Source organism: Onychostoma macrolepis, chromosome 07 (genome assembly GCF_012432095.1).
Source record: "Onychostoma macrolepis isolate SWU-2019 chromosome 07, ASM1243209v1, whole genome shotgun sequence".
Classification (NCBI taxonomy): domain Eukaryota; kingdom Metazoa; phylum Chordata; class Actinopteri; order Cypriniformes; family Cyprinidae; genus Onychostoma; species Onychostoma macrolepis.
In genome coordinates, this window is record NC_081161.1 from 30,721,838 (window position 1) to 30,734,011 (window position 12,174).

The window sequence follows — 12,174 nt, forward strand, 5'->3', positions numbered from 1 at the left end:
TTCTGACAAACAAATCCAACAAGTAGTGTTACACATCCCATAAACCTTGTTTCAATAAACACTTCCACTTATCCATAAGAACGGCCTGTCAAACAGTCAAGACCAAAGTGTAAAATACTAATGATTAATCAATGATGTGTATATACTTTAAAAAAAAAAAAGTTTCCATCTTGCAAAGCACAGTTTATGAAGAGACTTTGGGGCTTTACTTTAAGTATAAAGTGAAGTACAAGCAGTTATCATTTGAAAAAAACTATTCAGCATATAATCCAGGAGGTCAGAGTCAGAAGAGTCCAATTTAATGAGACAAGCCTAACATGTCAACATGAACACACAAGTCAGAAAGTGGTATTAAATCTTTGGATTTTAATGGATTCCAGCTTCAGTTTGCCCACTAAGAGGGCAAGCAAAAATACAGCATCAGCAAAACAAAAAAAATTTAAAAACCAATTTAAACCCTCAGTTTAAAAATCAATAAAAAGTAGAAACGTTTATTTATACAATCCAAGAATATGTACATCAGTTTAAAAAGCAGCAGTCCAGCTCTCAAAATGGCCGACACAGAATAAAGTGCAGGTTTTAGTGTCTATTCCCACATAAAAGTCCTCAAGAGCTGGACAGCAGAGGAACAGCCAGATCCTTCACAAGGGATGACTTCAACTGGGGAAGAAGGCTGATCTTCATGAGCCTACTGCTGGAGTATTTCTTTTTCACAGTCTGTTTAAAAAAAAAAAAAACATCAGCAGAGGATTCACTAGAAACAACCCCCCCCCCACACACACACGTGCAATTAACTGCTTACCACATGCTTTGAGAGCCCTTCATTGACCATAACCACATTTTTGGCAATATGCTGCATGACAGGCTTCAGGTGGGCCTCATCATAGGAAGAGTAGTGTTGCTGGGTTGGTGACTGGAACAGGAGGAATTAAAAGATGGATAAGTTGATGAATCAGGGGTGGGGGGGCAGATATAGAAGATTCTGACATTGAGACAGTTACCCATTTTTGGCCATCAAGTACAAGTTGAGACAGGCACAAAGCAGCAGCTGCAGTCTCCGAAGGGTTAAAGTGGACCATGTCATAGTCAAGTAGTGTCAGTTCAAGGAAATATTTTGCAAGTGTATGCTTCTCAGCATCCGCCTAAAAGCAGATTTATTAAAAAAAAAAAAAAAAAATTAAGTGACTCCAAATCTGAAGCTCTAACAAATCTGCCAAACCACATCAGGGATCATGAAACTGAAACTTACATTCCCAGCCTTTGAAGCCCTCCGCAGAAAGTGCAGGGGCAGAGGACGTCCGAGCTCAAAGTTCAGCTCACTGAGAATCAACATCTCCATCTCTCGGATCTGGGCTTTTGTGAAGGCATCATCAGCGATGTAGGCAAAGTCCCCAACCATCGGCACATACATCTCCTCGTATTTACAAGCAATCAGCATTGCAGTAACACCCACTAGCTGGAGCTTCTTACGGGTCACAGGCTGGACCTGGAAGGCAATGAAGAGAAACCTAGAAATTAAGACCATGTATGCTATTGTGTTGCCAAATAACATCTTACATTGTAGCTTGGTACTGTACCTTATACAAATTGACACCAAACCCAGACAAGTTGAAAAGCAGCATTATCAAAATAAATAAAAGTAATAATACTAAAAGACAAGGATTGTTTGATAGGTTTTCACTGACTGCATAGATTAACTCATTGTACACTAACATTCTGAAAAAGTTAGTTTGAAAATGGTTAAAAAAAAAAAACTACAGTATAAGGTTCTCTATACGGAAACAATTTTATTAACAAGCATTATTATACCAATACCTCACCCATATAGCATTTTACATATGGTGTAGGAACCAGTTAACTGCATGAAGAAACTAGTAATTCTTTACAATAAAAGGTCCCATTAGTTAGTTTGTTAATGCACTAACCAGCAATGAGCAAAGCACTTGTTACGATTAACTCAAGCTTTTAATCATTTAAAAAAAAATATATATATATATATATATATATATATATATATATATATATATATATATATACAGCTGTTAACTCAGTTCATGAGCACATGGGTCCATTAAATACTAACAGACTACTTGATTTTAGTAGTGGATCAGTAAATTTTAAAGCTAAAATACAGATTTTTGTTCTAGTGTTAGTTTGTCTCATCTAAAGCTCTGATTTGTAATATTGCTCGGGTAACTTGTACCTGGAGAAAGCGATCAAGGATGGCTATGGTCATGTACAAGGTTTCCTGCAGGAGCTGAAATCTTGAGTGCACCTGAATCAGCCAGTCAACCAGGAGTGCACGCATCCTTCCATTGATATCATAGCCACGCATATAACGGGGACGAACCGACTGCTGACTCTGGAACAAAAGCACAGCAGCTGTAGGAAGCACGAAGGTTAAATAAAAGATGTTAAGTTTTTAAAAGTGTCAGGTACCTCAAGGCTTTGCAGATAGGCATAGATGTCCTTCACATATTCAGGACACAGCTGAGGCATGTCAGCATCCCCTTCATCGATGTCTTCGACTGGAAAGAGTGTGTTGGAAAAGGCTTGGCACAGTTCCTCTTCCTTCATGCTCACGTCAGCTTGAGCAGGGGGCAGCGCTGGGGCAGTCGGGGGCATCTCGTGCTGCACCTGGGCACGTTTGGCTTGCACAACAGCTGGCTGGGCAGTCCGTGTTACAGGCGCCACAGGTTGGACCTTCTGAAAACGAGAGAGAAAGAGGAACGTGAAGCAACATGCGGTTCAAATGAATACGTTGCATGGTGGTAACGTTACGGTTACATAAAGACACGCACCTTGGTCTGAACTGGTTTGTGGGTAAAGTTGGACAGTTCTCCAAACACGGGCCTCCTCGCTGCACCGTTCACAGGCCCGCCTTTGCCACCAATAAAAACAGGGTTGTTCGCATTGCGCTGTGCGGGAAAAGGACGTTTAAGACTAAAAGAATATACCTAAAAGCCACTTCAACACATTTTTAGCAGTTTAAGCTGGCTAGCGTGGCGTTGTTTCGACGCTACACACAGCAAGTCACTTATCAGATAACGTTAAGTCAAAAGCATGTTTCTGTATCAGTTACTCACCAAAGCGTGAATTTCCATGGCGAATAGGCTTATCGGAGAAGTTGCGCTTAAATAAAAATTATTTTTTTTAAAAAGGGACCGCTTAGCTTTACTTCGTGTTCCTTGTCCAACTCAACTCAAAACAATCCGTACAGTACAAAGGCCTGCTGGTGATTCAAATACCGCTCCGCTCTCTCTGATTGGCCACTGCCTCGGGGAATACTCGACTTCGATTGGTTGAAAACGGAAGGGACGCTTATCAATCATCCTTCATCTCCGGTTTCACGTGTAGCTTCTGTAAAACACGACAATGAACTTATTTACAGTTTTTTTTTGAGTGATTCCTTAGTAATTATTAGTTGAATTGTCATATAGGTAATATTGTGTTGATAATAGTGTCTGTTTGTAAAAGACTTTTGCTTTTTAAAGGCTGAACACATTTTTAAAACTAAACAATTTGCATATGAAACCATTGTTTGAGCTGCTTTTTTCAGTCTGGGAAAACCTGGATAGCCTAATTTTAAGTGAATTCTAGACATAGAAAAGTAATGTACAATAAAAAAATCTTAAGACTCCATGGGCATTTTTATAATGAATTGACAGTTTTTTCTAGTCATGCCATAGTTTTAAAATAATCCGTATCCTCCTTGCTCCTTGCTCATTAATATCCATTAATATTGCTCATTAAGTCACAACCAACTGGAAAAGCCCCCACACACAAAGCTAAAAAGCCAGACTAAGCAGTTGACAGCATGAATGAAAATGTGTATGATGCTTACACATTATTTCTGGAGTCTGCTGTGAATTAAATTATTCCAAAAGTATATGACAACAGCATTTAACAAGGTTGTTGTTTAAATAAATAAATAAATAAATAAAGCCAAAAGAAAGAGAAAAACATTTATATGGGGATAAACACTGAGAGTTTTTTTTTATGCCTATCATTGACAATTTCAGTCTACCTAAAAAACGTACAGTAGAGATTTCTTGCCTAATAATTTGCATTTATGTACAGAAAAAATGTACCAAGACTAATAAATAAATTAATAATGTGCTGTAAATAAATAATGATAAAATAATAATACCAAAAGTGATTATTCATTATTATTTTTTTCGTTCTGACATACGTACATAACTCGTTCCAAAATATAGTTCAGAACCGTTCAGAAATATTCACTTGACGCCACCTACTGGCACAACCTGCAGAGCTGGACAGTGAAAGAGTCTTTGGTGAGCGGATTCAAAAGACTGAAATAGTAATAGTTAACAGTAAATTATGGAGAAAAATTATATACAAACTATCCCCGGGGTTTAATGGTGTTATCACCTTAAAAATAATTAAAAACCGGTACATCACCTGACCAATAACACTATTAAAAACGTTAACATTGCTTTTAACAGAAAGGGTGATTCTGTGTAGTGTTGTTTGTAAGAAAATTAAATGTCTTATATTTAAATAACGACAAACCCATAAATAAATACAAACAAGCACCTTCAGTCTATGTATGTAAGAGTTACACTAGCGCTGCCACTAGAGAGCATGAGGCGACCAACTAACTCACAGCAGTCAAAGCTCACAAACCGCACTAAAATGTATATAGATTCACAAGTGTTCAGCGATTATGATAATTCATGGATTATTCACGATAATCAACTTCAACGAGCCTTTAGTTAATGTTATGCTCCTCGAGAGTCGTCAAGGATGCGAGAATGTCGTAAAATGTCGAAACTCTCCCTCGCTCGCGCGCAGCAGCGGCGCTGTTCTCACACTCTCACACACACATAGCAGCGCTCTAATGGACGCCGCGGATCGGCAGGAATGGGGACTCGCACCCGAGGGCAAACGGGGAGGAAATCTAGCCACATTTGACCGTTAAATAAAATGTCCTCTCCGTACGTTTAACTCGCCGCGACGTTTAACGTGTGATATTGTAACTCGCGCGCGTATCCTCATATATATAAAGCGGAATCGTCGAAACATCCGTCAGTTAGCGGGGAGGCTAAAGCGCTGGGCCTCTCTTCTCTCCCTCCCTCTCGGGTTTGTGTGACTGTCAGTTTCACACAAGCCTCCGCTGACGTTCACTCGCTTCCCCAATACTTTTTTTACTTCTGTCGACGAACATTGTACCCTGGAAAGGGGGTTAAGTCCAAGAGGGATAGTTTTCTGACGTGTATAGAGGTAAGAGACGCTCTTTGTGGTTGTTTTAACGCTAAATTTCAGTTGGTTGAAGCTATTGTTTGACTAACTGGAGAGGCTAATAGCCAGCCGCTAGCAGTTTCAGTAGAGAGTGTGTGTGTTTGTCCCAGCACATCCAGGCCCAGTGGGCTACTGATACATAACATCAACTGTCAACATCGTTTAAATGTATCTTAGATGTCTATTTTGGGATGTTTTGTAATCTCTAGCGCTGTCAGCTGATGTGTTGAAGAAAGTGAGAACGACAACATCAACATGCCGTCGGTGCTTTTCCTTTTCTGTTGTTTATCAAACCTTTGTAGTCTTTGTGTTGTGATTTATGGGATTGTTAGCGAAGCAGATGTTGTTATTTGATTGGAAATGGAAAAGCTGGTTTCGTCTAGCCGTTTTGAGAGGGAATAATGGTCAGCAGCCCTTGCTTTCTTGTACAGCCAGCTGGATCAGATTCTAGCCTTTGCATTTCCAATAACATTTTTAATGTGCCCCCTCTGGGAGTATGACATATGTGGTGTTGACTCCCATAAATCAGTGACATCTGAAATAAAAGAGACTGGATTATTAATGGCTCAAACTACTGCACAGTGTTTTGTTCACAGCATCTTCTCTTTCACTATGCGCTTCCATCATCTGTTTGGACAAATAAACCCTTACTAATAAGAGGCAGTGTTACTTCTTTTGCTCCCACTGGCAGTTGTCTTCATATTTCAACCAGATATGAAAATACTATGCGATTTGTCTCAACGGCTCATTAAAAGATAATGTCATCTGCCTCTATAAAGGATTAATTTGTATGTATTAATAATAAGTGTTTCAGCTCTCCAACATAACAAGGCGTCATGCCTGGTGAAGGAATTACTGTGATTTTAGGCTTGGTAATGTATTGATATCTGCTTGATCTCTGTTTGTATATTTACTCGTGGTCTTCAGTAACATTGGGGGAAAGACTGTCTGTCACAGTAGTTTGGATGATATGTTTTAGTTAATTTTATAAAATTGTAGAATAGTTGAAATGAATGATGTAGGGTTGTTAATGGGAAGTTCAGCATGTAATAAACAGCTGGTTTTACTTCCCCTGTGGAAGTATGTGAAGCTGAATATTTACAGTTGTTTTGGTAGGTAAGATAACACTGGCTTCATGTTTTAGTCAGAAATGAACCACAAATCGACTCTTTATGTGTGTTGTCAAGGATGTTTTTCATTATAAATATATTTTAATTATGTTCCATAACAGTATCTGTTTTTATGGCAATGTAACACTGCAGATTATTGTATTCAGATTTATCTTCGAAACTGAATATTTAGCTAAAAACAATAAATAAAATCACCACTGGAAAACACCCCACAAAAAAGCAATTGCATCAGTCTACTGTAACATTGGACTGCATAGACATGGAGAACTGTATAATATAATATCGGATGATTTTAAGATGTATTCTTGAGTACTTATGTGATATTGTGATGTTTTGTTCGTTGTTTTTGAGTACTTATGTATTTTATGTTGATTTCCGGTAGCAACTGTTCATGAGATTTGACATAATTTGTTCAGAATTGTTTTCAAATAATTGATGCAGCTGAATTTTGATCAAATTGATGCACAGTTGTGATCCTCCTCCATGACATGAAATGAGAGTCCATGTTAATAAATGCAAAAAAACAAAAAAAAAAACTTTTTTGGCCTCTTAGATGTAGCTTGAATTATTGTTGCCGTTTTTTGAAAATGCAGTGATTTTTCCTGAACTGTAATTTGTGTGGTGAATTTGAAGTGATATTTACAGTTATTCTCCCACGTTCTGGCTGTGTGTCCTGCTATTGCTGATGGCAGAGCTACTCAACATAGATATACACAGCAATCCTTGGGGAAGGTATTAAAACAGTCCCCCATAATCCCCTATCTTCTGAAATCTGTATCCACCTTGGCGTCAAGAGGCACTGCCGCAATGGGCCCCTCTGGGGCCGCCTCATATGGAAGTGCTGTGGTGCACTTTGTTGCATGGCACAGTGGTACATCACAGGTTGACAGGATCAGCCTGAGAGGAGCCTGGGAGAGCAGTCTAGCTCAGGGATGTGATAAACACAGTTTGAGCTCTTATTTCTTGATGGAGTGAAGAGTGAAAATTATGCTGTGAAATGGCATGAAGAATCATATACTTTGCCACTTAAAAAATAATGAATAAATACTTCTAGTCATGCAAAGGAGACCCGGTCACACAGTTTTCATTTGTTGCTTGAGTTCCTCCTCTTGTTTTGTCTGAGTCTTGCATTAATAGTGATATTTACAGTAGGGCTACATTTTAAAACCCTGTTTTTTTTTCTTCTGTCTATATAAAAAAGCTTCTCAAAATGTTCCCCTCATTTTTGTAAATTTTGTAAATTATAGACAGTTTCTTTTTTTTTAAAGATTATTCTAAAAGGTTGTGAGAGGGTTTCTTTTGGTTTGCTTTTGTGAAACTGGATATTGCTCAATATAGTGGGTCATAATAAAAGTTAGTGGTCTTGATAGAATAACAGTGTTACCATAGTTACAGTGAAACATTTAGGCTGCAGTTACTGGGAACCTGACTTTGTTTACTTTGAAGGAAGACATTTTGTACAGTTTTTATTCTTATGAACTCTTTGTTTGGTTTTTACCTCTCTGATGCAGCAATAGTTTCTAGTTTATATTACTTGTATATTTATTTTCTAAACAGTGATTGCACCCAGTGTTGGCCTACAGTGCTTTCAGTGATTTAAACAGATTTTCAGGACAGGTGTTGTATTTTTCTTATATTTAAGCTACTTTTTTTTTTTTTTTTTTATCCAGTAAGGATGCATTAAATTGATCAAAAGTGACTGTAAAGACATTTATAATGTTCCAAAATATTTTTATTTCAAATAAATGCTGTTCTTTTGAAATTTCTATTCGTCAAAGAATCCTGAAACAATGTAACCAGTTTCTACAGAAATATAAGCATATAATTAGCACAAATGTTTTAAACAATGATAATATTAAGAGTAAAATCAATTCAGCTTTGCCATCACAGGAAAATTTTCATTTTAAAATATATTAAAACAGAGATGGGTATTTTAAATTGTCATAATATTTCACAAATTACAGTTACTGTAATTTAGTTTAATAATAATAATAAACTTCTCAAGGCACTTTAGATAATAAAACAGATAAAAATACAATGCATACAGAACAAAACAAATTAAAAGAACAGACTAGGATATAAAATTTTGGATAATCAAGAAAAAGCTAATCTAAAAAAATCAGATCAGATTTGATCAGATGAATACAGCCTTAGTGAGCTTCCCTCAAGAAACTTTTTTAAAAAACATATTAAAGAAAAAAATCTTACCAATACCAAATTTTTGAATAGTTATGTATATTTCCAATATTTATATAGCGAAATGTATGGTGCCAGCACAGTGGTGTATACATAATACATAGTTAAAAACAGTCTGAATTCACTAAACTATTCCCTTCATTGTACAGGACGGTACAATTTGCAGGGCAGTCCTTTCTTGGCGAGTTTTGTTTCTAATTTGTGTGTTATGTCAACGTGCTAAAGCACACACAAATTGTGGCAATATGAACCACTGGAATGCTTCGTCTTTAGATAGCTGTATACAGGAAACTACCTTTTAGGCTCTTTGCCACCAGACAGAGAAGTTGACTCAAAAGCAGATACTACATGCCCTGTGAAACAGATGGCTGCTTTCATAATTTAAAGGTAAGGGAACTCTGGGCCTTGTCATGGCTGCTGTGAAGTGTAAGGAGTTTGGGGCATGGTGCCACTCTGGGTGCCGAGATGTTAATTAGGGAAGGCTGAAGAAATGTTGGAGCGTAATGGGATTCTGGTGAATGGAAGAGTGATCGGAAACACGGTGAGATTTTGATTAAAGAGGGAAAAATGGTTGTGAGATGAGCATAAAAGAGGTAATGAATAAAATGGCTGAATTGTTAGATTTTCATAATGAGAGGAGGAAGAGGCTTTGTGGACGTTGGTAATCATCGTGAACATTACGGGCAGTGATGGATAAATACCCATTATGCAAGCAAGCGGGAACCTAATTTGAGGGGGATTTAATTAGGTTGCTTCAGCACAAATAACTGCATTATATAAGGATCAAGATGGAGGGGCTCTTCGTATACACCTGTATTGAATACCATTTTATGCAAAACAACAAACAGCTGTCTGCTATTAGGCCTCGCATTGTGTGAGATGTGGGTTGCTCTTTTCCTATGCTGTTTATCGTAAGAATAATGGAAAACTAGGTGAGGGTGGGAAATAATGACCCCCTAGCACCATTATCCTGTGCATGCTAGATTTATGTTGTAGTCTTTTGCAGGAGGTATTAAGCCGCTCCTGAAACGTGTGCAGTTGCTCGTCTCTGTCTACACAGTGCAAGAGATGACCTTTCTTTAGTCACCATTTCCTTTCCTTTATTACAGCGTGAACGAGAGCTGCCTGGATAACAACCCTGTCTGACTCATGCTTGGCCAGAAATGGCTACTAAAACGTTCTTCACAACTAATTCAGACCTAGGTTTTGCATTGGAAACAAGGAAAGCTTGTTTTCTTATACGCACGTTCTGTTTGACTTATATAAAGGCCTATACAAAGAACTCGGACCAATATCGATAAGCCACAGATTATTGTCATGCTATGACAGATAACCAAGTGGCCGATATCTTTCTATTAAACACTGTGTCATGGTTTTCATAAAAATATTAAGCAGCACAAAAATTAGTAATGTTTCTCCGCCTCTTTGTTTAGCTATTTGTTTAACTTTGTTCTGTTGGTCTGTTTATGTAACTTTGTCTTGGCCTATTGTTCATATAATTTGTTTCAATCATTCTCGTTCATTGCCTGTTTTTCTGTGTTTTCCAGTTGTAGGATTGCTGGATCTCCAATGGAACCGTAGGATTCAGTGTATTGAGCCTCAGTGGCACTTTGTTGTGGGTTAGTCGCAATGAAGAGTGAGATTCCGTCTGATGCACGACGTAAGCAGGAGCCCCTGAAGGGGCCTCTGTCTAACCCCGAACCCATGGAGACTGCTAAGAGCTTCCCCGCTGAGATGGAGGTGATTGGCAAGGCAGGAAGTGATTTCTCTTCTCCGCTATGTCCCGAGACCAGACACCGGCCTTCAAGGGATGCCGGAGGTCGCAGAGACTGTGAAAGAGGCTTGTCGGGACGCAAAAAGCGCAAGAGCCAGCAGCCTGGGCCATCGTATTGTTCTCTGAAGGAAGCGCCAGTGAGTGAGGCAGCCCTCACTCCGCCCCACCACAGGCCCATGCTGCTAGAGACACATAGTGAAGACGAGAGGAACCCAGAGTCCTCGTTGAGTGACTGTGCCTCTTCGCCCTCCTCCAGCCTTCGGTTTGGTGACTCGGACACTCTTAGCTCAGAGGAGGATGGCAGGCCGATGACAGTTAGACAGCAGCAGCTCAAGGCTCCCGGTTCAGCCTCCACCGGGAGTGCAGGAGGAGGTACGGGCACGGCTGTAGGCATGCGGCCGCTAGTCGCCCGGACTCGTGCCAGCAGGTCGCACAAGTGGGCACGGCTTGAGCCGGAAAGCAATCATGTGAAACGTCCGTGTCTCAGCTCACGCAGGCCATTGCACAGGAAGCGTTTTGTGAAGGGCGGGACAGGAGGCGGGGCTCAGCGGACTCCAAAGCAGAAGGAGCGATTACTGCTGCAGAGGAAGAAGCGAGAGGTGATCGCACGAAAGAAGTACGCCCTCCTGCACAGTACCAGCAGCTCCAGTGAGGAGCTGACCTCTGACTCCTCCTCCCCTTCCTCCACTGAGGCAGAGGATGAGCTGTATGTAGATGTTAGCAGCAGTAGCAGCCAAGCCAGCACTGCCGCTGTGGCCTCAGGTAAATCGCTTTTTATTATTTACCTCTAACTTAACATTACTATATAGTGCTTTTTAAAGGAAGTTTTGGGAAAGACAAAAAGAACTTACTGTTAGTTCACGGTGTACCTGGTTTGGTTTTGCTGTAACACTGTAGTATAGGGACCAATTCTCACTATTAACTAGTTGCTTATTAGCATGTGCATTACTAGCATATTGGCTGTTTAGTAGTTATATTGCACGTATTCTGCATGACCATATTCTACATCCCTAATCCTACACAAACCTTAAACTTAACTACATTACTGAGCATAAATTAGTCATTTATTGAGTCAAATGTCATAGTTAATTAACTAATAGTGTGAATTGGACCTTAAAATAAATTGTGACCGCATTTGTTGTTCTTCGTTTCCTGAACAGTTTAAAAATTATTTTTGTTTAAAAAAAATATTAAATGTATATTAAAGGTGCTGTATATAGGATTTTGACTCTACTAAAGCAGAAAAATACCATAATATGTTTGCAGATATTTAAGAAACATGCTAAGTTAACATACTTGTTTATCTGAAAAACAATGCTACAGACAGTTATTCTACTTTGAAAATGTGTATTCTGGCCCGGAATGTATGTGTTTGTTATGGTTTGTGAAACCCGCCCACTGCCAGTTTACCCAATTGTATTTCGGCACCCCGGGTTGCCAGTTGGCGGAAAACACAGCGTATTTAATTGTATTCATCGTCATGTTCGCTCGTTTCTGTTGGTGTCGTTAATCTGGCAACCTGCGTGTGTGTCAAGTCTGAGGAGGAGGGGCCAATATTTTGAATTTGGACTGCAATACCTAGTTCATCCGCTAGGTGTCAATCCTACATACAGCACCAATTCACAATGATCCACAGGTGTTGGGCGGGTGAACAAGTCAAATCTGTTGTATTTTATTTGTAATGATATACTGTAAATTATATTTCAAAATTTTGAAGTCAGTAAGATTTTTAATGTTTTTTTACGAATTTTTTTTCGTTAATATTTTTGCCTTTATTTATATACTGTATGGGTGTAACGATACATGTATTCG

At 39.0% G+C, this 12,174-nt stretch overlaps 2 protein-coding genes across 5 annotated transcripts in view; one reads left to right on the plus strand and one right to left on the minus strand.

Moving 5' to 3' along the window:
* Window positions 1-463: 463 nt before the first annotated feature.
* On the minus strand, window positions 464-3,246 carry ccnb2 (cyclin B2). Its single transcript, XM_058781499.1, has 8 exons — window positions 3,087-3,246; window positions 2,802-2,918; window positions 2,440-2,706; window positions 2,204-2,362; window positions 1,250-1,486; window positions 1,002-1,142; window positions 803-913; window positions 464-717 (listed from the first exon to the last, which is right to left on the minus strand). Exons 1-8 carry the CDS (start codon window positions 3,102-3,104, stop codon window positions 607-609), a joined length of 1,161 nt encoding a protein of 386 aa, XP_058637482.1. The 5' UTR covers window positions 3,105-3,246; the 3' UTR covers window positions 464-606.
* A 1,344-nt stretch (window positions 3,247-4,590) lies between these two features.
* rnf111 (ring finger protein 111) overlaps window positions 4,591-12,174 on the plus strand; it is a 47,662-nt gene continuing 40,078 nt past the window's right edge. For all 4 annotated transcript variants that reach the window (XM_058781494.1, XM_058781496.1, XM_058781495.1 and 1 more), the window contains exons 1-2: window positions 4,591-5,244; window positions 10,136-11,124. In XM_058781494.1, the coding sequence (XP_058637477.1) occupies window positions 10,218-11,124 (907 nt within the window). In that variant the 5' untranslated portion in view covers window positions 4,591-5,244; window positions 10,136-10,217. The remainder of the gene's footprint in view (window positions 5,245-10,135; window positions 11,125-12,174) is intronic.